This window comes from Ambystoma mexicanum, chromosome 4p (assembly GCF_040938575.1).
Source record: "Ambystoma mexicanum isolate Mex_15411 chromosome 4p, UKY_AmexF1_1, whole genome shotgun sequence".
Lineage (NCBI taxonomy): Eukaryota > Metazoa > Chordata > Amphibia > Caudata > Ambystomatidae > Ambystoma > Ambystoma mexicanum.
Window position 1 is genome coordinate 1,264,454,929 of NC_090927.1, and position 25,601 is coordinate 1,264,480,529.

At 46.5% G+C, this 25,601-nt stretch overlaps 1 protein-coding gene across 3 annotated transcripts in view; it reads left to right on the forward strand.

Moving 5' to 3' along the window:
• Window positions 1-25,601, forward strand: part of WDR27 (WD repeat domain 27) — a 2,413,256-nt gene that overhangs the window by 2,184,379 nt on the left and 203,276 nt on the right. For all 3 annotated transcript variants that reach the window (XM_069606956.1, XM_069606954.1, XM_069606955.1), the window contains exon 22: window positions 22,709-22,806. In XM_069606956.1, the coding sequence (XP_069463057.1) occupies window positions 22,709-22,806 (98 nt within the window). The remainder of the gene's footprint in view (window positions 1-22,708; window positions 22,807-25,601) is intronic.

A 25,601-nucleotide genomic window follows, 5' to 3' on the forward strand; every position in this document is an offset into this window, starting at 1 on the left:
TGTGTTTTTTCCTTTCACTTCCGGGTTTGACGGTCTAGTCTTTTTCTCTTGTTTCTGTATTTAACCACGCCCTCTCCCGGGCTCTGTGCGTTGCAACTTTGTTTCCTTTTCCTGGTTGCCGTGCTACATTGTTTTCCGTGCCTTTTCCTGTTGCCATTTTCCGCTGAGTCTTTCGCGATATCCTTTCACTCAGCTTCTCCCCCTTCCTTCCCTTTTTCTGCCTTTCCGTCATCTCGGCCCTCTTACCTTTCGGGGTGTCTCCTCTCCTTCCTTTCTCCCGGATCTCGTTCCTGGTTCCTGGCGGTGCTTCCATTCCAGTCCCTCGCACTGCTCCTAGTTCAGTATCAGCTTCTCCGGACTATACAGCTTACTGCCGCACCGAGAGACTTACCTTGATTCTCCTGCTCGGGTTTTTTCCTGCATTCCCGGGCTCTCCAGTCATCTCTTCCTGCACAGCATCCGTACCAACTACATCCGTTGAGAGGTTTTTTTTAGCGGCTGCTTTTTTCCTCTCGTCTTGGTTTCTGCTGGACGGAGGCCGGCTGCTTCCCTGTTTATCAGGGGATCAGGGTCGCTTCTTCCCGCGGACAGCCGTACCTCTTCACAAAGAAGAAGAAGCCCAAGAACAAGGCCTCCAGACAAGAAACCGTTCCGAAAGAGACAGGTGAGGAGAAAGGGGAGGAGGACGTTGATTTATCAGATTTGGAGGATAATCTGCTGGTTCCCATCATACGTGACATTTGGAGGTCCTTAATTAATTCTTTTTTAAGGGCTCATTAGCCCATTCGTTCTCTCTGTTTTCCTATGCAGCTTGTGGTGCTCGGGTAAAAAAGGGGGGAACTGAGGTTGGAGCATAGTGACGTGCGTTTATATGACGCCTGACGTCACGTCTGGAGCCAATGACCAGACGCCGAGCAAGACGGACGACGGACGACAGCCAGGCCGAGGTCCACTACGCCCCTGTCGAAAAAGTTTCCAAAGCAGCGCAGCTGGAGGGAATATCTATCAGATGAGGAATCTGCGGAAGAAGAATCCATAGAAAGAACAGTAGCTAAGTAATTTCTCCTTCTGTTGTGTTATTTTGCGAAGTCAAGGAAACCAACCAACCAAGCTCCTAACTTGTGAAGTAGAAAAAGAAGGAATCCATGGTAAAGGAGATAATCCCTGGTCATTCGAACATTGTATTGTGAAAAAAAGGAACATGTCTTTTGTTTATTGACGACCTGAGACATTGGGAACTTTCTGTTTGCAAATAACTTTCATCTTCATTTTAGTTTTGAATATAGCATCCTTGCACATTAGATTTAAGTTAATAGTGCTAGTGTCAAAATTAGGGTTTTTGGACATGATAATGACCATTTATTTGACATCCTGACGTTTCCTTTAGATTTCTTGGAGGCAGGAAATCCCCTCTTAGCTTTAGGGACAGAGAGGCTGTTTTATAAACCTTTCACTGGTTAATAAAAGTTAATGACCAAAACAATGTCACATTAGCACCCGAGTCTTATTTCTGCACCCTTACACTTCCTTAACCATCCTGTCAAAGCCTTGCTCCTTTGCTGATCTCCAGAAGGTCTTCATCAGTGCTTTGACCCCTGGACCAGTGGGAATAACCAGTCTCAACCACTGCTTTAGGATTCTACCCTTGGAAGACTTTGGAAGTGTCCCGGAACTATCCTGTGGGTTGATCAGCTTCCTAGTCGTCTTCCTCTTTGATAAGTACCATACTAAGTTCAAACTTGGGATTCTGCAGACTCTCAACTTGTGAAACAAGAGGCCTTGCAGGACCAGCTTATTTGTTTCCACCACAAGGGTCACCTTCCTCAATTTCTTTGAATTGGCCATCGCTGATCTCCGCCTGCATCATGTACTCTGGTTCTCTGAGGTTGTCGACAATGTGATGGTCCTTTCTTAATCGTGCCAAGGTTGTCCAGCTATCCAGTGCCAGGAACTGTCTCACCAGAGTGTGGAAATGCTGACTAGCCATACCTTAAATACAGATGCTGAAAGAGACCCATGCACCCGGGACCAGGATGCAGAACACGGAGGCGCAGAGATTTCATGAGCTGCCAAAGTGGTCTTGAGTAAATTCAAGTACAGGAGGCGTGTAAGTAGCTAAAGTCGGCCCTACTTATCCCTTGCCTGATGGGTATCAGTGGATTTATGGTCTAGGATCCTCCCCCTGGGCTTCTCCTAAGGTGCTTGCATTTGGTGAGGGTCTGCTAAGAATGTTTCTACAATGATGTTATGTTGTGTTAAGTTGATTTATACCACACACGTTTACCTTTTGCATAGTCTCCAGGCGCTCACATGGCTCTTAAAGAAAGTGGGTTGGGTAGGTAGTGAGGGAAGAGGGATAGGATAGAGGCTGTGATCTCCTCTTGGTGCTTGTAGAACCAGGAGAAACTGGCATTTGGGGTAATTGTGTCCGGTGGAGCAACGTCCAGTGTCTGGGTTGTTGGTTTGCAGCAGTTTGTTCTTTTGGGGGATATGTGTGTTGTGTGTGGGGGGATATGTGTGTTGTGTGTGGTGGGACTGGTCTATTAGCTGATGTGAGGAATGTGTGGGTTATGTTAATGTTAATGTTAATGTTAAAGGTCATTTGTACCGCGCACTATCACCACCGAAGTGGTCCCCTGGCGCTCTGGCGGCTCTGAAAAGGGGAGGAGGGGGGGTGGGTTAGTAGGAATAAGCTGGAAAAGTGCAAGAGAGCAGTGATGTGCTGTTGGCAGCCTCAGCCCGGTGGGTCCGTCGGCTGGGCTTGGGGTGTTTTATGGTCCGTAGTCGTCGTGTGCTGTTGTGCAAGTCTATGTGTGGTTTGTTTTGTTGTTGCATTGTTGTGAAGTTTGTGCGGATTGCTGCGTTTAAGGCTTGTGGTTGTGTTTGGTTATAGTTTGAGAGGTGTATGCAGAGGGATGGAATTGTTAGTTGGTTGGTTAGTTGGCATTGCTGTCCTTGCAATTGTGGGATTCCATCTAGGTCCGGTACATGCTAACAGTCACATTTCTATCTAGATGTCGCGCAAGCTAGGTTCATAATTCTAAGTGTGGTGCATGCTAAGAGTCACATATGCTAATAGTCACATTTCTGAAATTCTATCTAGGTGTGGTATTTGCTAACAATCATATTTCTATTTAGATGCACCGCGGGCTAAGTTTGAGAATTCCGTCTAAGTGTGGCACATGCCAACAATCATGTTACTGCCTAGATTTGGCGCAAACTAAGCTTGAGAATTCCATCTAGGTGTGGCATATGCTAACAGTCACATTTCTGAAATACCATCTAAGTGTGGCATATGCTAACAGTCACATTTCTGAAATCCCATCTAAGTGTGGCATATGCTAACAGTCACATTTCTGAAATCCCATCTAAGTGTGGCATATGCTAACAATCACATTTCTGAAATTCCATCTAAGTGTGGCATATGCTAACCATCGTATTTCTATCTAGATGCGACGCAGGCTAAGCTTGAGGATTCCATGCAAGTGTGGCACATGTTAACAATCACATTTCTGTCTAGATTTGGCGCAGACTAAACTTGAGAAATTCCATCTAAGTGTGGCATGCTGAAGAGGAGCAAGGAGCAGGGGTGGTTAGTGGTTAGTACAGTGTGGTTGTTTTATTGGTGGTTGCAGGATCCGTGCTGTCCCTTGATTGTCTTTGATCTGCGTTGATATTATGGGAGGTGCCTGTTTTTATGCCAATCTCATTGAGTTAACTAGCCAGATTCCCAATTTTTTTTCTGACGGTAAGGTGATCTTCTGTTATTCCTATCGGGATTGAGTTCCATAGATTGGCTATTAGAAGTGAGAATGTGGTGCCTCAGAATTTCCTTTTTTCAGAGTGTTTTATTTCGATTTAGAGGTCGTTACTTCATCTTGGGTTTCTTCCTGTTTGGTAGCTGTTGATTTTGGCTTTGAGGGATTCAGCTTCTTGTCCGTGTAGTGATTTGTGAGCGATGCAGAGGACTTTGAAGTTAATGCATTTTTTTACTGGGAGCCAGTGTAGGCTTCTAATGGCTGGTGTGATGTGGTCTCTAATGTTTAGTCTGAGGAGTATCCTTGCAGCAGTATTTTGGATGCTTGGGATTTTTTTAGTGAGATGTTCTGGCATTCTAAGGTAGCAGCTGTTTGCGTAGTTGATTCTTGATAATACCCAGAAGATGATTGCAAGGGTTCTCTATGGGAAGGAGAGGTAGGGGAGGATCCCTCTAATTAGTCGCAGGAGGTAGAAGCAAATCTTTGCTATTGCATTGACTTGTGGTTCTATTGAGAGTCCATTGTCCGTGACTATTCCTAGTTTTATTATGATAGCAGATGCTTCTGGTTGGGTTCCCATGTCTGGTGGCCAGGTCAGTTGTGTGTCTGTTGCATTATCCTCTGGGGGGAGATCATTATTTCTGTTTTGGTCTGTTTTAATTTGAGATTGTTGATTGTCACCCAGGTGTATATGTCTGTGAGGCATTTGTTGACGATGTTGTTTGGGCCTTGGGTTGAGGTAATCTTGAAGATGAGTTGGGTATCATCTGCTTAGTTGTTGGCAGTCAGTTTGTGGGTTAGAATATGTTACATTAAAGGGGACATAAATATGTTGAAGAGAAGTGGGAAGAGGCTAGAACCTTGTGGTACACTGTAGGAAATATGTTTGGTGTTGGAAGTTAATAGCGGTAGGTAAATTCTTTCAATTTTGTTACTGAGGAAAGATTTTAGTTTCTCTCATGGGTCTGAAGCTGACTTGCGAGTGGTCGATTGTTCTGTTGGTTTCTATGTCATTGAGTAGGACTTTGTCGATGTGGTTCTCCAATAGTTTTGCTGGGTAGAGGAGATTAGATATAGTTCTGTAGTTGGTGGGATCTTCCGCACTTCCTGTTTTTATTTTTTAGGAGGGGCTTGGTGTATGCTGATTTGAATGTTTTAGTTACTATTTCTGTGTTAAGCGATAGGTTCATCAGTAGCCAGAAGTAAGATTCTGGGGTTCTGTGGTTGATGATTTCTTTGAAGATGCCTGGTGGGTATGGGTCACTGGTGAATCTGGCGAGATTGGTGTCTTTTATTAGTGCGGTTGGTGGTCTGCTGGTTAGTGGTGGTCCCGTATTTGTGTTTATTGCTGCGTGGCTTGCATCAGTGGTTGGTTGAATTGTTTCTATTATAGTTCTTGGATGGTTAGTGATGTTGTCACATAGGGATTGTGATGGTATGATGCCTTTTTGCAGGATGTTGTGCTCTTTATTTCTTTGATGATTTCGAATAGTTATTTTCATTAGGATTTGTTGCTGATTGGATTCTTGTGGCATAGTGGGCCTCATTACGAGGCTTGCACTCCTGTAATGAAGGGTACTGGTACAGGACTGGCACTGTTCATTACGGGATGCGCAATTACGAGGTTCTCTTTGCGGGACTTGGTAAGGACGCCTGGTAAAACCAGGCGTCCTTAGCGGGTCCCGCGAGGGGAACAGGGAGCTAATAACGGGCCGTTATTAACGTGCCAGTTATTAGCTCCCTCCCCATTCCCATTGAGCCCTATGGGGGCTCAAATGGGAATGGGGATGGGTTCCTTCAAGGAGGAATTACTGGGTCCTCCAAAGTCGGAATGACCCGGTTATTCCTCATTGAAGGAACCCGGTACTGGGACCCGGTATGGAGGCAGCCATGCCCTTAGGAAGGGCATGGCTGCCTCCATACTTGTAATGAGGCCCAGTATGTTTTTTTTGCTTTAGCACTGCTGATTTGCACAATCCGAGTTGTCGCTGGTATTTCATTTTGGCCGATTGATTGTAATGGTTTCTCCATAGTTTTTCCAGTTTGTGGTTTGTTTCCTCAGTACTTCTATGAACCATCTTGCTACAATTATTTTTCTGCAGTGGCGTTGAAGGGTTTTTCTGGTGCTAATTGGTCTAGGGCCTCTGTGATCCAGGTGTTGAGGTTTTTTCCGCTGAGTCAGGAGTCATTCTGTTTAGCTGGGAGCTGTTTGGATTGGTTGATTCCATCCGTTCTGCTAGGGATTTCTGATGAAGACTCTTCCAATTTCTTTTGATTGTAACGTGCAGTGTTGTGTTTCCCAGCAATATGCGGAATGGAAGTTTGACAGGAAATGGGATCAAGTGGTGATCACTCCTTATGATTGATACCAGTGGGGCGGTGGTTGAGAGTCTGTCTATGCAGAAATTTGCATCCAAGATCTGTCCAGCACTGAGGGTGGGTCCATTCACTATTTGCTTTAAGTGGAGTGTTTCCAGAAGGACACGGAGGGAGTTTGATGTGGTTTCGCTTTCTCATTCGAACCATATGTTGAAATCCCCCAGGACAATTATATTATCATGATAAGTGGAAAGGTTGGAATTGGAGTCAGTGAGCTTCATGGCCAAATTCAGGCTGTAGGATGGCGGAGCAGCCGCTGCAACAGCTCGCAAACAACGTGGTAGTGCGCGCGCTACAGTGTCCAGCGCGGAAGAAAAAGAGCCGCAGGGCCTATTTCTTCCATCTTGTTCCTGTGTCAAAACAGCCAACGCGCAGCCCTCGCTTTCATATACAAACAATCTGAAAATCTTCTCATAATTTGGTGTGCCCAAAACGGGAGCAGAACACAATGCAGTTTTGAGTAAATCAAATGCTCTCTGACATTCTTCATTCCACTGCAAAGGCATCACAGCATCCTTTTTTGTCAATTCCACCATTGGATTCACAATCAATGCAAAGTTCACAATCCACTGCCGGCAATCAGCCTTCTCCCCTCTCTCGAAAGTAGGTAGCCCAAATAAGCCACCTCCTTTCAACAATATTGGAATTTCTTTAAGCTCACTTTGTGTCCATGTGCTGCTAAATATGTCATTAATAAAACAGTACTCTTTTTACAAATCTCGTCTGTATCAGCAGCGATTAATAGGTCATCTATATACTGTAACAATACACAACCTGTCGGTAATTCTAGCATATCTAGCTGTTCTTTCAATGCTCTGCTGTAAATACTCGGACTCTCTGTGTAGCCCTGTGGAATGCGCGTGAATGTAAATGATCATCCTCCTAATGTGAAGGCAAACAGATATCTACTTTCCTTGTGTACTGGAATACTGAAGAAGGCATTCTTCAATTCAATGACACTAAAGTACTCTGCCAAGGCGGGTATCATTCTCAAAATTGTGGTAACATCTGGGACCAATGGGAATTGAGGATTTACTACTTTGTTTGATGCACGCAGATCAATTATGAAACAATACGGTATCTCATTACCTCCTTTATTATACACCGGGAGAATGGGGCTGTTGCATGTGCTGCCTGTAATCTCTTCAATCACCCCCAATTTTACCAAATCAGAAACAATGCTTTTCAATCCTTTTTCTCCCTCTACCGAAATTTTATATTGTGGAATTCGTGGCAACGTTACTCCCTCTTTCAAAATAATTTTTACTGGCTCTATTTTCAAACATCCCACATCATTGTCATTGTCATTCATTGCCCATATGCAATTTGGTACTTTACTCAATTCTCCTGGCAAAGGTTTGGACAAAATTTCAGACACTGGTACATTCTGTGGCAAAATTGTCAAGAACACTCCATCTGGAGTGCAATGGATAACTGCACTCAGTTTTTGCAATAGATTTAAACCCAAATGGTTTTCTCCACAATTTTCTGTTAAAAGAAATTGACAATATTCAGTGAATGGACCTAATGTCACTGCTACTGGTTGGGATACTGGATTGATTACTGGGGTACCTGGAAACCCTACTGAAATATTCCTTTGCTTTGACAGTGGTATTTCCGGAACCAAGTGGTGGTCTATCGAGCACTTTTGCGCCCCCGTATTTACGAGAAAGCTGTGCTCCCTATTCCCGACTTTTATTTCTACGTAGGGTCCTTTTTTATTAACGGGAATAGACACTGGTTCCGACCCCTGTCTTGGGCTGTCCTCTTGAGGGAATAACACATCATCCGATGTGTAATCACTACTATTACTATAGTACGTATTTGATTGGGTATCAAAAATGTTCCCGCCCCTCCCTCTATTTCCATTTTGCGTGTTCTGTTGGCCCTGATTTTGGCTAAAAGCAGTCTGATTTTGAGCTTTGTTCTGATTCTGGGTACCATTTCCTTGATTATTTTGGTGCTGCTGCATATTGTTTCTATTTGGTCCATTCGTTCCTGTGTGCCCCCTGTGCTGTCTTCTCTGGCCATGCCCATTTCTATTTTGTAAATGTGGAAATTGCGCTCGCCAATGACCTTCCTCTCCAAAGTACGCACACTGATTTAATCCCAGAGGCCCTCCATGCATGTTCAAATTACTTCTGCCTTGTTCGTTTCCTCTCCCTCTATTGTGTCCCGCCACTTGCTGCAGTCACACCCCAACCATTGTCTGTAGTGCTTCTCTTTTCATTGGCAAGGGGTATTCATCAAATATTTCATGTATTTCCATTGTGACAATACTAGGATCTGTTATCCATCTTAACGCCTCTCGTATACATACTTTTAGTTTATCACCCGTTTGTCTTGGCGACGGCAAAAATCGCCGCTGTACATATGGTATCGCTGCTTCCCTCCTATCTCTCCTAATATCTTTATTCCTCTTCCCCGGTGTGGCAAACATTTCAGCATATTCATCATCAAGTTCATTCTTAAATTCAAAAAGTCTGTCTATATGCTCCCTTATTTCTTCATCTCTCTCTCTACAACGCGCTAATGGATTCAAATCCAACAACTGTTGTGGCGGTAGCCTCCCAATTAACTGTTTCCATCTCCCCGTTAAATATTCCCCCATGCATTCCAACAATACCTGTCTTTCATTGCTCCTCCTGAAATCATACATCGAAGCTAGCATTGCTGTTTCATCATTCCCGTTTATATACATCTCTGCCTGTTCTTGCAACTCTCGTTTTCTCTCCTTGCTGATCGCACTACGGGTCACTCTAGCGCATTCACTTTGTCCGGTTCCCTCTCTCATTTCAATGAGTTCAAGTTCAATTATTGGAGGGGCGGATGGTTCAGTAACAATATCTTGGGAGGGAGGTGCGGATGGGACAACGGGAACGGGAAGTGACTGTTGCGGTGCTGGCTGGCTAATGGGAGGCACCGATTGTATGGTTTGTGGCTGTGCTGGGATCTGAACAATAGAGAGGGGCTGAGCAGCTGGAGGGGGATGAGCAATAGTCACTGGCACTGTATTTTTTAGTCTCTCTCCTTGGGCCTCGCCTTGTATCAGTTAATATTTTGTTTATTAATTCATCTGATTAATGCAACTCTTGTTGTGGGTATATTTTATCTATACTCAACTGACCACATCTATTTGATTTTCTCAAACTATCATCCCACTCCTCCTCCTGCTTTTCTCTTTCTCTTTCTGCTTTCGACTTATGCCTGCGTGCGCTCTTCTCTCTACTTTTCCAACGAAGCATAGCTTCCTTTCTCCAGTCTCTAAGGATATCAAAAGCCACAGGACGTGTTTTCTTTTTCAACAACACCTTCTCCAAATTATCTATTCTCGGAATCTCAAAACTCCCGTGATTCGGCCATTGCAAGTCTTCCTCTTTTCTGGTTTGGCTATGCCAAATCTCACAAAACATTATCGCTCCTACACCATACTTCACATACATCTCATACGCCAGCGACCCCTCGGGTGGTGCGACCTGGGCAGTTTCCAAAGATTGTCTACCGCAGCGGAAAAATCCCGCTAAGGTGGACAATACCCCAGGCATGTTTTAACCTTACCCTCAGCTAATCAACCTTACTCTGGGTGTTTGATTTTGCAAAGTCAACTCTCAACCAATATCAGGATTACTTTGAATCGGGGCACGACTCACCTGATCAGTCAAGTCGTCTCTCAAGATGCAATTTGTCCGTATACTGACGCAACCAATAATTGTCGTGTCTGCGTATCTTGGCTCACTCTGCCTCGTTTCGGGACCCTCGCCTCCTTGTTCTCTGGCCGGGCATGTCGATCACGGATCAGTTGTGTGCAGATCTGCAAAGGAGTCTCTCGTACACTTTCACAGGGGCGCCCCGAACACCTCTTGATCCCGGCTCGATTGTCCCGTCCTCTGCGTTCTCTATGCATTCCTTATTTTACAACGTACACGATGGAACAAGTGGGGGAGGCTCCCTATTTGGGCGCCATCTTGAAGGGGCCCCTAGGGGACCCTCGCGTATGGAAACAAGGCACAATCACCACACATAAACTGATACGCCAGACACAAGGTTGTATTCCCAAAAGCTAGGGTTTATTGCAAAGCAAATAGTCTCAGTTGGCCAACTGTGTCCCACGCCCCGCGACGTGTGTTTCCAGACCCCGGGAGACGCAAGAGAGAGAGAATCGTACAACAGTTACATATATACAAAGCAAGCATCTTACGATCAGTGGTGACACATTCAATACTGCCCATAATGTATTTGCTTTGAATTGGGTTCGATGATTGACAATTGTGACGAGTATGAGACCTTCAGACATTTATTTAGCAACAGTTTGCAATTTCATGAGCCTGCAGACACAATTCTTTGTTAAAAGAACACACTGCTTTTGTTCTCTGCAAGCAAGCTGCGTGCATGGGCGAGACACATTCCTGGCCTCGCTATCTCCTAGTTTCTATTTGTGTACTGGGGGTCAACTCGCTCTCCACGGCTCAACAGTCTCAGGGAAGGGGGGCCGCAAACAAGAGCATAATTCAAGCCATTTAATGTTTGCTTCTAACATCTCTACTGCATTAGCGAGACTAGCTGGCACTGTGCAGTGATTAAATGCCTTCTTGCTTACTTTCAAGGATCTGTGAGGGAGGAGACGTCATTTCTGTCTGGGTCGCTGAGTTATGTTTCAACAAATCTCTTGCGGCCTTGCTCTATGGATGAACAATAATGTACTAGTCGAGCAGAATAAGTTTTCAGCAAAGCAGTTTTAACAGAAGGCAAGAGGCAAAGGTTAGAAAACAAAATGGCGATTTCAATCACATCACAATGCCCGCACTTTAGTCAATCTTATGGCTAAGTATTTCTAATACTAAACACATGAGGGCGTTGGTCTAAGGCCAACAAAGTACATTGCCTCCATCATTGAGGGGTGTCTACTTTTTCTGGACTGACAGGTTCAACACAGCTTCTAGGTTCAGAGCATAGCAAGATTTGTACTACTACTTTGGAACACCTACAGGCTGCTAATTCTTTTTCACACTCTTTTAAAGAGTCCTAGCCTACTGAAAAGAACTTAATTGGGACTTTTGACTCTGATGGCACCAGGGCCCCTTCTTCTATCTAGCAAAGGCCTTTTTTATGGTGTAGTGCCTTATTTGATATGGCCGTGTGTGGTGCTTATAATTCCTTTCTTTTCTACATATTAGTTCTATAATTTGGTTCTTATCTTGTTCTTATTCACTTGCTTTGCTACACTACAGTTGCTAATAGTGTATTAACTGTTTTCAAAAGCGTTAGTGATCTGCAGCCAAAGAACCCCAAAAGTGAACGTGTATATAATAGTAGTGAATGTTTAGTGTGTTACTTACCTGCAAGAGTTTGTCTAAGACCTACATAAATCATTGTATTTGTATACATTCTATCTAACGTGTGTTATTAAGAGAGCCCTCTTTGTGCTTAACTGAACCCTTCACCACTCTCACACTCTGCTAAGTCCAAGCCGTGCTGCTCAGTCACACTACTACCCAGATAGAGTTTAGCTAGACATTAGTGTCTTTCCATGTTCACTAGAATAGGGTGGCATCTCAGAATCTATTCATAGGGCTGATTCTGAAAATCCATCTTAACTCTTAGTTAAGTAATTTGTTCTTTCAGATGGATTTTTATGTGCTTTAGGACCTATTATGAGCTGGTGCACGAGGAGATCCTGATGTAATTAGAGCTCATCTGACCATTTTCAAACAGAGTTCCTTTGTTAGGTATCTATCTGCCTGCCACTTGGCCCTCTCTTCAGACCTTTGACAATATGGACTCACTGGCAGGGGATGATTCCATCTTTGGCTTATCTTTCTTCCAGCAGTTTCTCGTTTATGGACTGTATCAATGTCCACAACCTGGGGGGGCGTGGCCTGAAGCTCATGCAGTAAGGCTGTGTTTTGTCTCTGCTCCGACAGCCAAGCCGATCAATGATCCTACAACACAGTTTTTTTCTCAACTAACTCCAGCACGCATCCAATAAACCTTGCCTACAACGAAGCGATGGCAAGCAGCCGGCACTAATCTCCTGAAGATAAAATAACACTGGAGTAACAGCGGAGGACTGCACACGGCACAGGCGACATCACCCAAAATGGCAGCGAGCACACACCGTTCTTCCTGCTGGAACCATAGTGCACCGTAAAGTTGCCCTATGAAGCAGCAACTGAAGCCACACAGTGAGCAGTCAAGCACCCAGATCGGAGACAACTCACCGACTTGTGGATGTGCCTTATGGCTGACCGTATTGCAGCTGTAACGAAGGAAGGGAAGGCCACCTTCGGACAGACCCGCCACGGCAAAGAAAACGGTACGCTACCTGTGCCGGTCCCACGGCTGACCACATCGCTGCCAAGACAGGTGACGTTGCTGGAACTGCATCGCACAGCTAAACAAAAGTTGATACATCCCTGATTGCACAGCGGAGAGAGGAACGCTACCACACAAGCCCCTTATGAGGAGCAGACGTCCCTCCCCTCTAGAGCACAGCACCGAATCCCGCCACCTGCTTATGCCAACTCTCGGTCTATGACCATAAATCACAAACATTGGCCATGCTGGGCCAGAGCCACAGTGAGGGACGGAAGCACTGCCCCTAAGCAGGATTCCCACGGCGGGGATAGCAAGACCTTACAGGAGTCTGCACCACCGCTGCTCATCTTGCTGACACAGTAAGCGGTATCACGGGGGGCACACTGGGAAATAAATTTACAACAGGCCACCTCCGCTCGTGGAGCGGAGGATCACTACACCTCCATACAAGCCCCCCTGTGAGAAGCACACACCCTCCCAGAGCATAACACAGGACCCCAGCTCCTTTCTGCACCTGCTCTCTGCCCAGTAACACAGGTGGGAAGCACCCACTGAGTGTAAGCGCATGCTTAACAGCCACGCACTCTGCTGACATTGTGGGGGGCGCACTGGGAAATGGACTCACAATAAGACATCCCTGCTCACAAAGCGGAAGATTGCCCGCTCTCTATATGAGCCCCATGTGAGGAGAACACACCCTTCCACAGCACAATCACAAGCCCCGACTCATCTGCGCACCTGCGCTTGACCCGGAACGCAATCAGATGCATCTGCTGTGTCGGGCCTGAGCAGTAGCTCACTTCAGACTGAGCCAGCCCGTTTGATGGCCAGCACTCACATACTGGCCCCTGACACTTGACCGAGGCTCTCAATGCTTTCCCCACCTCCCCTCACAGCAAACCCTGGACCTGAGAAAGCACAGCCCAATTGCGTGGGCAACAATCTAAGACACTAGCAGCCACATCAACGAACCACCAATCTACGAGCGCGTTGCCCATGCAAGAGCACTAACCAGGAGTGGTGACTCCCACTACAAGCCCAACTACAGCTCTGTGAGGCGCTTACAGAGGCAGAGCCAAGCAGAGCCTACAACGCTGCAGCACAGACACGCTAGGACTCATACACTGGCTTCACTTCAGCCAAACAGCATCATCACACGCATCTTGCGCCAGACAATTACTCCTCTCACACATCCTGCATAACGTGGCAAGCAACCGGAATACACTCGGCTTCACAGTTTTCCCACTGAAAAACCACCCAAACTAGGGCATCGCTCGGAAACCACAAACCAAATCTGGGCCTGATACAGGGCCACACTAGCAGTGACAGATCTGGATTGAAACCCACTCTTGGATGACTAGCTGTATTCAAGAGTGAAAGACTTGTGATAGGTACAGGGCTAGATCACAGCCGAGGGAGCCACGACTCAGTGCCTCAGCAACGTTGCCACACGCGTTGACACCCAAGATTAAGAGCTATGTCCCCAACCAAAAACAAAAACAAGGGCACCATCATGGACTCCTTTGCTGGCCTTGGAAAATCACAGACACCAGACCCAACAACAGGCGTTGTGCAAATAAAAGCTGGCTTCTCCCAGCTGGACCCACAAGAAGACAAAGTACTTGCAGCCATCGCGGCCCTGAGGTCCTCCCTGCAACATAGAATTGAGGAGGTTAAGATAGATGTGCAATTACTCTGCCAAGACGTGAGATCTCTTGCAGAATAGGTCACAATCACCGAAACACTTTTGAAAGACACCACCACTGAAGATGCAGAGGGTCGCTCCCGCAGAAGCAATGTCAGAGTCCTAGGTATACCAGAAGGCACTGAGGGCAGAGACCCAACGACCTATGTACAGAACCTGTTTTGGCAGGAAGTTTGCCCTCGCAAACTATCACAAGGCTTTGCTGTTGAATGGGCCCATCGATCTGTACAAAAAAAGACCCTCACCCGGATCGCACCCTCGCACTGTAATCGCAAAAATCCTGAATTTTAGGGACCGGGGACGTGCTCCTACAATTCTCCAGGGAAGGAGGAGTGATAAGGAGAGACAACTCAAACGTATCCATCTATCCAGACTACACCCCCCTAGTGCAGCAGCAACAGAATAGATTAATTTCATTCAAAGCCAGGTTAAGGCAGAAAGGGATCAAATATATGTTATATCCAGCTAGACTGAAAGTGATACATGGAGGAAGGTCGCATTTCTTTCAGAGCCCGGAGGCGGTGACGATGTGGATGGAGCACAACAACATAGACACACATGACGACCCTCGACATTGAGATGACGGACCTAGCGCCAGACAACTGCCGCTGACAAACACACCATGCCACCATAATATGCTCGGTGGGAGTAATTAGAAATGGAAACACTCTATTAAGAGCTACACGCAAAGTGTTGGAATGATAATCTATTAGAAGATGGACTAGCAGTTTTAGAGTGGACCGCAGACGATTAGTGCTACACACCATGGAAGTTGTTGCTACTTAATCGGAGCCAGCGACCAAGACCACTGAGTGTTGATGGAACCCACCCAGATCCATCCTGATCGTAGACACAATAGTGCTGCCAGTGCCAGCTGAAGGTACGTCTGCCTGCGGACACTGGGGTCAGATCTCTTGGGAACTATTTGTACCCCAAGTTCAGGGGCCTGCTGTTTATGTTTCTTTTTTTTTACCCAATCAATATAAGGTTGTCTGCCTATTACCGAGCCACCTACACAAAGTCAAGGGTTAAAACAACAACCTGAAGAGCAGGAAGTAGTGGCAAAATGCTGCAGCGGCATGGTTCATGGGTCTCCATACTCTTAAGTATTTCAGAGGTGTCCTCATATGGGTTGCCAACTCGCTCCCATTCTCGTAACTGAATCTTGACAAGGATGCCGGAGGTCGATACATCATTCTGCAGGGTTAGAAGACACTGAGACTCCAACACCCCTACTCTCCAAACACCCCCATCATGATTAACACATAGAGTGATCTAGAGGAACTGAAGGTTGTGCGATGCTGGGAATGATCAGGCATTGCCACTTGGGGAGAAATGCACGAGGACGGAACCTTTAGAGAACTGGTCAACCTTAAGCAGAAGGAGGGACTCCCAGGGGTGCAGTTTCTAAGATACATGAGAAAAACCAAGTTTGCCAAGTGTAACTGGCCCAATTGGCCAGCTGACCCCCAACACAATACCCTTTTGGCACTAATGTATGACCTAGAGGAAAGCTGGAGGCCTGTATCCAGACTGTACAGGTGTTTTAGATAACACAAATGTTAAGCTCACAAGGTTGAAGACACAATGGGAGGTGGACCTGGAGCTAGAAATCACTGACGGGCAATGGGCATTGGTGCTAGGCTTCGTCAAAAATGCGAGATTCAGACCCATACAAGTTAACCTGTTTCACTGCACATACATGATGCACATACATGACTCCTTTCAGAGTCACCAAGTTAAAAAAAGACACACCTTCCAATTATCCCCGGTGTGATCAAGAGAATGCCCATCTAATCCACATGCTCTGGGAATGCGAGGTAACACAGAGATTTTGGTCCTGAATCAAACATACCTGCGTAACAGCAGGGATTAAAAGATTGGGGTGGAACCCACTCGTGTGCATTTTGGGAGCATATTCCAGAGCTAGCAAGCATAAACACATCTCTAAATTCATGGATCTAACTTGTATTTTGGCCAAGAGAGGCATAACTATGACCTGGATATCACGCAAAGGCCCACGCTTTTAGACATGGCTGAGAGAAATGCTGCGCTGGTGTGAAGCTGAGACCACCGCTTGGGGAAGATCAATAGAAGTACATAGTGGGGACGTTGCGCTTAACTTTGAAACATGGAAAACATTAGTTCATTCTATTTTTTACACCTCTGATGACAGACCACTGTGAATCCGCACGACAGCTATAGAAGGACTCATGCCTGACACTTTCCTCCGCACCGGATTTACATACGCTGAACTGGACCCACCCCCACTGTTGAATGATTAACAGTGCACTGCACGTTTGACCCCATTGAGGAATGCTGAATCATTGTCTAAGGTATGGCAGCGAACACATGATTCTTTGGTTCCCCCTGACAAAAGTTGGGTACCCTTTTTCTTTTTCCTCTTCTTTTCTCTTTTGGTATTGTTGTGTTTACTGGACTTAAATGCATTGATTTGCGCACGTGAAAATTCATCATTGTGCATTGTACTGTTTAAGAAAAGAAAATACCAATAAACAAATGTAAAAATAAATCAATGTCCACAGCCTGACTCCAAAGGGGTGAGGAGCTTGTGACCATAGGGGCAGTGTGGGAAGAGGGGGGGAGTTGCGAACATGTGGCAGAGAGTCGTAGGGGCCAAAAAGGAGTTTTTGAAAAAGATAGTGGTAGAGCGAATCATATGTAGGTACCTTAGGAATGAGTTTACATGGAGGAAGACAGTGAGTGTGGGGTGGGGTCCAGTAGAGCAGGGACACTTGAGCAGAGCGGTGGCCAAATGAACAGCCTGAAAACACTCTAGTCTGCCTCACCGCTGGGAGAATCTCTGAGGAATTTAAACTGGCTGGCTGACCTTTACTGAGTCAGAGTCGGGAACTGATCCCTTCATCGTGCCAACCAGCAAACATTGTAATAGAGCTTGACTGATGAGGAGGAGATCGAGGACAATGGACTAAGGGAGGGCTGTGAGTGATGTGGGGGAAAGACCCAGAGAAAATGTTAAGCAACATTTCTGTTGGTTTGTGGAAAAGAGACACTTGATATCAGGAGTTATCATTCTGACACCTCATTTAAATGTAAACTGGCTCAACTTTTTAAAATCTATAATACATTATTTTTTTAACTTGAAAATGCCTCCTGAGTCTTTGTGGAGACCAATTGGCTTTGTAAAGGTCACAATTTCTTCATAGTCTTTTGCCAACAATCCTAGGCATTGTGAGAATTTTATCAAATTGCGGGTTTGCGAGGCGAAGGAACCCAATTGTTTACCTTGGTGAATGTTCTTATTCATGGAGACAATCTTCCTCCTGCAGATTCTTCATCGACCAAACCTTCTATCCCTTGCAGGAAAATATACATTGGCCCTCATTCTGAGTTTGGAGGTAAGTACTGTCCCTTACCGGCATGGCACAAATAGCGTGTCCGAGCTGGCTGTAGCCCGCTAATAGAGGACTATTACGACTTCGCGGGCACAAGCTTTGCGCCATGCCGGTAAGGTACCTAGCGCCATGCCGCAAAAGGGCCCCAAAAAGCCCTTACCGGCATCAAGCGCACCATAGATAACACTACCGCCATAGTCCAAAGCGGCATTAGCGGTGACCGTAAATAGCGGTGACAGTAATTAGCTGTCACTGCTATTTACGGTCACCGTTAAATAGCGGAACCGGAAATCGTGTCATCGCAGAGGAACGGGAAGGAGCATGTCGCCCATCTTTAAAAACACAATACATTGCCATCCTCACCACACAGCACATCCTACCTTCCAAGAATTCCCAAAGCACCCAAAAAGGGATCTGCCCGCCTCCGAAAGGAGCGCTTCAGCCTGGATGAACTACAGATGCTCGTAGACACCCTGCATGAGCATGCAGGGATAGTGTTCAACAGCAACATGTGGAGGGAGGCAGTGTTGCGGAAAAAGGAAATTTGGGCACTAGTCGGGCAGAAGGTCAGTGCAGTGGGCAACACCCACCGCACGGTCAAGGATTGCCGCAAAAGGTGGGATGACCTGCGGCTGAGGGTGCGGAACATTCTTTCGGCCAACTGTACCCAGGCCTTGGAGACCAGAGGAGGACCAAGTTCTCCAATTAAGCTCACACCGTGGGAGAAAACATGTGCGAGCATGATTGGCCCAGAATCCATAGAAGGCGTAGGAGGGATGGAGTGTGGCGCCACATCTTCTGCTGATGGAGGTGAGTGTCCAAAGTAAAAAATGCTAAGCCAAATCTGATGAAAGTCAATGCCAATGTCTGTACAAAGAATGACGCCATGGTCAGCCACACACACACTCCCTGTAAAGTATGCCGAAGCAAGTGAGACACATGCCGATGCCTGCTGCAAGGCCGTAACGCACATGACACATACCACACAAAGTAGGAAATTCCATGAGGCACACACCGTGCATGACCTAAATTGTGAGCATGTCAGACAGCACAGTACCTGGCCAACATGAGTGACACCGACATATGGCTTCATTTACCACCCATGTATGGAATGACGTGCCGTTCCCAACCCAAATGCGTATTAACCACAATTGTGTGGATCTGTAATTGTACCAATGTAAGTATGATGCCTATCCTAACATCACTCATGCCGTCCCTCTCTTTCACCCCCACAGGCAGTGAGCATGACAGTGAGGAGCAGGACACCACACCTGCACAGGACAGCAAACGTCCCTCCAGATCCAGGAGCCAAGCCAGGGGGCGCCGTGTCCCAGCAAGGAAGCCACCACAAGGACACATACCACCAGCAACACCAAGGCCCGTGGAGGGCACACCACCACCACCCCCACCCACACCCCTCACTGCACTGCCTGCAGACACCTGTCCAATGCCACGTTCGGAGTAGTCCAGTGTGGCTAGGGAGGTGGCAGCCACGGCCCCCCTCGCAGTCGAAGACAGCCCCGATGACATCTGGGGCACCATTGAGGACAACTCAGTGGATGTTGTCCACACCCCAGCACAATTGGCATCCCCCCAGGTATCCATGAGTGACACTGTGGATACCAACACACCGGAGCAGTCTGGGCAAGAACAGACCCAGGGACATATCAGTCCCGTATACAGACCCAGGGAGGATGAGCAGGCTGGGCATGCCAGCCAGATCCCCAGGAGGGCCACTGGTGCAGCCGCAGGAGCACAGTGGGCTGACCAGCTCACTGCCTCAATCCAGGAATTTGTGCAGGACAACCGGCAAGCCAGGGAGCAGAGGCACGCGGATTTGAGGGCACTGGGCCTGTCCATCACTGATAACACAAACCGCCTCTGCGAGGTGCTCCGGCGCATCGTCGATGCTTTGGAGGCAGCTCTTCCCGCCCAACAGCCTCAGCATGAGGCCACACCATCCGCAAGCAGCTCTACACAGACACGGCCGCTCCGCCGGTCGGTCCGTGCGCTGCGCCGACGGGACATGCCTCCCCCTTGCTCCGGGAGTGCTGAGTGACTGTACTGGCAGCCTCATGTGGGCTCTGTGGACCCTATGGAACTTGTGTGGGGGAGTTGTGGGGGGAAGGGGGGGAGGGTGTGTGGGGGAGTTGTGGGGGAAGGGGGGGTGAGGGTGTGTGGGGGAGTTGTGGAGGGGGGTAAGGGTGTGGGGGGAGGGAGGGTGTGTTGGGGAGTTGTGGTGGGAGGGTGAGGGGGGAGGGTGTGTGGGGGAGTTGTGGGGGGAGGGGAGTGAGGGTGGTGGAAGGTTTGTTATTCACGTTCATATCATTACTTTTAATCCACCGGTTGTGTTAAAAAAAAAGAACCAGAGTGGACATTCATCATTGCGCATGTGTCATTTAATCTTGCACAGTGCATAGTGTACACGTACCCCCACACCCAGTGCCCTATGTCCTACCATTATGTCACCCTCTGCTGACATGTAAGTCAGAAATATTGTGCAATCCCTCCTGTGCATCGCCACCATGATGAGGTCATGCCACATCTTCATCATCCCCTTCTTCTTCATCAGGTGGTAGGTGTTCCATGTCAGGGGGCAGGGGCACGTTCCGGCGGATGCACATATCGTGCAGCATCACACATGCCATGGTGATCTTGGCCACCTTCTCATGTCTGTAGAGGAGTGCCCCACCCGACCGGCTGAGGCAGCGAAATCGTGCCTTCAACAGCCCAAATGTCTGCTCAATTACCACACATGTATGGGTATGGGAACGATTGTAGTCCTCCTCGTGCCTGTTCTGTGGGTTTCAGACAGGGTTCAGGAGCCAGGGCTTCAAGGGATAGCCACCATCACCTGCATGAGAGGGGAATGAAGGTAAATGTTTGCACATTCATGTTGCACAACTGTACTAGTCTCACATGGCTGCAGGTAATTGGTGCCCACATGCACATGTCCCTGGATGCATTGTTCCCATTTCAGGTCCCACTATGTGTCCTGTGCAATGGACTAATGGTGTGGGTTGCATCTTCAAGATGATTCATGGTGTTCACTGACATCTTGTTGCACGTGCATCGTATATGCATACAGCAGTGTTGGTGTAAAATTAGTGATGTGATGTGTTCAGTGAGATTTACTAGTAGGGAGCGTTGGCTGTAATCTGTACAATATTGGGCATTCTGCACTGATCATTTCCATGATGACATGCAGCACTCCTATGGGTATGCTGAACCAGTGACACACTGTGGAATCCCTGGTTGGCTCAGTTCAATGCACTCCCAGGGATGATTGTCCTGTGTGGTGATATGCTGGAGACAGCAACATAGTGCATATGCACTGCATGGTGCAGGATGGCCTTATGGTGGGTGTGGGCCACTGATGAGTGGTGCATGTGTTGTGGGATGTGAGCTGGTTACCTGTTAGTCATGTAGTGATAGGTGTCGGCCTTACTTCATCACTATGGAATTTGGGTGTCATGTACTGTTTCAGATGCTTTGGGGCACAGTGTTCGGTAATGTGCACATCGTGCACTGACATCAACATTCCCACCCAGGTGGAGTATGCATCCCCCCACTTCCCACCCAGGTGGAGTATGCATCCAGCCACCTCACAACCCCGATGCACTGCCATGGCCCAGTCAGGCAACTCACCAATCAGCCAGGCACGTCGTCCAGCATGTCGCTTCATGAAGGGTGGTAGCGTGGAGATCCACAGGACCATAGAGTCATGAGTTGATCCGGGATATCGGACACAGCAATGTGGATTGATCTTGCTGGCGTCGCATACCATCTGCACATTGATGGAGTGGTATTGCTTGCGGTTGCGATACACCACCTCCATGGCATGCGGGACCACCAACTCCACGTGGGTGCAGTCGAGGGCACCTACACAATTTGGCATGCCTGCCAGTGCATGGAAGGCAACTTTTGTATCATATATCTCCTGGGGAGTCTGTGGTGGGGATATGTAGTCCCTTGTGTGCTTGAGGAGGGCATCCAGCACTTGGTTCAGAATCCGGGAAAATAAGGGTTGTGATATGCCATGCATGTGCCCCACTGTGTGCTGGTAGGTGACTGTGGCGAGGAAGTGGAGCACAGACACTACCTTCAGTAGAGGGGGTATGGCGGTGTGTATTTCTATGAGGCTCCCTATGTCGTCGTGTATCAGGTCCACTATGGTGGTGATGGTGTCCCGGTCAAGCCGGTACAGGGTGTGGATCTGCTCAGGGGTTAGATTGAATGGACTGGCTCTGATGCGAGGGATTGTGGGCTGCCGGGGTGGTAACAGTGGCTGCACTGGTGGGGCATGCTGGCCCTGTCTCACCCTCCTTCTCCTCCTGCGTCTCCTCTGTGGTGGCGCTGTTGTTGTTGTTCATGTTGAGGCATTGCAAGCAGGGCCTCCAGCTCCAGTAATACTACTACTATTAGTATCATCTTGGTGAGGGAGGGGGTGTGGTGTGTGGGTGTGCTCCTTTTGTACTGGGACTGACTCCATTGCCTCCACCTGTGCTGATTGTGAGCACCTGTGGCAGTTGGAAACACTGCTCAGGGCTCTTTACACCTGGTCAGCGATGCCGGTATTTACGCGATGCCGGTTTGCATTTTTTCCGCCTTCACGAGGCCGTTATTTGCATGTCCGCCTCACTTGTGATCTTCTACGGTTTACGGCATGCCGCTAATGCCGGCATGGTGTGTTGCGTGTGTGCGCGCCCAGACCGCTATTTACGGCATCGTACTTTACAATGCCGTTAATAGGGGTCGGGTGGTCAGAATAGCCCGTAGCGGTAAACGATGCCGGTAATCCTTTACCGGCATTGTTTTTCCCTTACCTCCAAACTCGGAATGAGGGCCACTGTGTTTACCTGCATCCTGTGAGTAAAATCTTGGCAGTCCTACCTTTCTCAGACTTCTGCAGAGCAGGATATATTTTAGGAGCTCTGAGATCATGGCTGCTTCAGATAAATATGCATGGGATGCCATCCCAGGTCTAGTGGTGCCTTTCTGAATATGACTGAATCAGCCTAGAGTTTCTTTTACCCTTGCCTTCTATTTTGTAGAACATTTTAGATCCAGTATGCAACTGAAACTTTTTGATGTGCTTAAGAATCTGTCATGAGTAGATTATATCCAACAGAAAAACATAACTGAAACAGTTATTTATTATTTTCTCATTGTAGGGTTCGGCCTTCAGTGTTCAAAACCCTGATGCATATAATCTTTTTGTGACCACCGCCATTGGTGATGGAATCAAATTGTGGGATTTGAGATCATTACGGTAAGACATCACATTATTTTATGTTATTTATGAAGAAAAAAACAGAATTAAGTGTATTTGGTTAAACTTTAAAACCTTTACACTATGTAAAAAAAGGTAAGACCGCAAAACTCAATCATACAATTATTTGTATAATCTACAATATTTGTAAAAGATTAAAACAGCTGTAAAACACTTTTCCATACGAAAAATACAGCGTTCATGATAACATAATGGTGGCCCAGAACTGATCACCAGCAATATTCATGAAACAATGAACACACGAGATTTAATGATGCTGATAGCTATTTAATATTGATGGACTTTGGGAGAGTCTGTAGGGATTTCCAACAAAGCCTACACTTTCTCTCATCCCTGGGGGTATGCTCCCACGCACCAATCACCAGCTTTGTAGGAAGTAAGTTAAATCGTAGGCACATAATGGAGCGCCGTCAGCATTGATCAATAGTATGTCTCAACTAGCCCAAATGTAAAGAAATAGAAAGGCTTGGATGGCATACTCTTTGTGTCATTTTCCCATACAAATAATCAACATTGGAGACTGGAACAAAGCAGAACAGTGGAACAAATGGGAGTCGCCCCAAAATGAGGTGGAATAGCTGATGAGACTTCAGGAAATTAAGCTGGACCAAAAACCATGAGGAAAATCTGGTATTGGAAAAAAATGAATGTTAAAAATATATAGTACCACCGTATTAAGAATAATTGGTGAATACTGGTCTAAAAATGTTTAGTTTTTATCCTGCCCCGTTCCCTGCATTATCACTGTCCGCGTGGTGGTTGTGGTACCTGCCATTCCGTTTGTCAAGACCTGCTTGCATTATTTATCAGCAGTGGTTCTCTCTTGCTGGACCTACTAATACCCCACCAGCATAGTGACTTTTGTGTGACTTCAAAGACCTTTAAGGAGGGGATTTGTATGCCCCATACAACTCTAGCCCTTTGTACATTGATAAGAAATTGCTTTGTTGCAATCTAGAATCAACATTGAGCATGTTGTTTCTTTCAGGTGGGTGCAACAGTGCCCACCCTACATCCTTCGTGCACTGTTTGGCCACTGTGTACCATAACTATAAGCATGGGGTCACCCAAACATCATGTTGCAATGGGCCTGTGTGAGTGCTGACAGATTTTCAGATGGTCCCTGGCGGACCAACAAGAGCATCTGCTTTTCAGATAGCTATTTTGATGCATGATCAATACAATTGAGCAGAACATGATCACATGAAGTGTTTGTCCATACAATGTTTTTTCGCTCTGTTTCTCCCTTGGGAACATCACTGTAACAGGCAGAAATGACACTGCTGGTTGCAGGGAGCCTAGTGTACTGCCCTCACATGGTGGGGTCCTCTTGGGCTCACAGCAACGTACACAAACCTAGGTCACATTTGGGCAGTCCGGCAGCACCCACTTAAAACTGCAACTAGAATTGGCCCAGCTGGATACCGGTCCAATTATGGTCAGTGTTTGCTCAGACCCTGCCAACAATTTATAACACTGACACAAGCCTGTTTAATTTTATACTGGAAACAAGTAGTGTTTAAATCATTACCATTGTTCACCGTTCTTGGATAATGTTTACTTTTTTGTAATGGTGAAAACTGCTAAATAAATTATTAATTTTGAACATTTGTGACACATTGTATATTTCATAGTATGTGACCTTCAAATATTCATTCAGTTGTTTTTAAGGTTTAAATACACTCTATATAGAGGTGGGAGTTCTCACCAAGCACTTTTGTGTGGAAATAAGCATATAAAGAATTGGCTTAGAAAAAGGCCAAACATTACTTGTTCACACCTTCTTCCTGTCTTCTCCTTCTCATCATATGTGTTCTCTTCCTCAGTCATCTTCTGGCCCCTTCTCTGACATCTTTCTTTCTCTCTCTCTAGTATTAGTGTCTTGTATGCACGCCTTCTGTCCCATTGTATGCTCAGAACTCTTCCTGCCTCCATCATAAGAATGGTTGTGGTCCCTTAAAGGAGCTACGTGAGGGTTAGTGGTAGAATCACTACAATTCCATGACCTATTCTTAAACAATTTCCGATGCAGAAGAATTGTACATTTTAAAGGCATATTCTGGCTAAAATGTCTCTTTCCAAACAAAGCACATCCATAGGTGTAGCACAGTAAAACAACTGCTGACCTACATTTTAAAGCTCTGGGTATGATGCTTGTGTTTAGTCTTTACTTGTGTTTGAGGGTTGGCATGTAAGCGGTCGTATTGTGGAATAAAGATGCAAATAACGTTACTGTAGCAATTACGTTTATTGGTGTCCTAAATGGTGTCCTAAATGAAATTATATTATTTCAGACATTGAACAAAGTTGTAGTTTTCTTATGTGCATTATTTATAGAACACATCTGAGATTTTGTCTATTACAGAAAATCACTAGCAAGAATCATGTTGCCAATTATAGGCTAACACAGCCTGCGAGGAAGGAAAGAGTTTGGAATCATTTATAAAGGAAGGGTTTCTGGGATGTGTGTGAATTACTTAATCTGCAGCAGCTTGGTTATAGCTGGAAGTCCTGCTTAACAAATCTAAGTGAATAATTGTATTGGATGTCCTGCATTCAGGCCAATGATCTCTGCCTCAATGCCAGTAAGACAGAAATCCTTCTCATCGGCTCACCAGCACCTTCTTTTCCTGTCACTCTCTGGCCGCCCACTCTGGGCCCTCTTCCTGCTCCCACCTGTGAGGCTAAGAACCTCGGGGTCATCTTCGACTCCACACTCTCATTTCTTATTTTGTTACTCCTGTGATAAGAAAAGACTACAGGAAAATATTTCT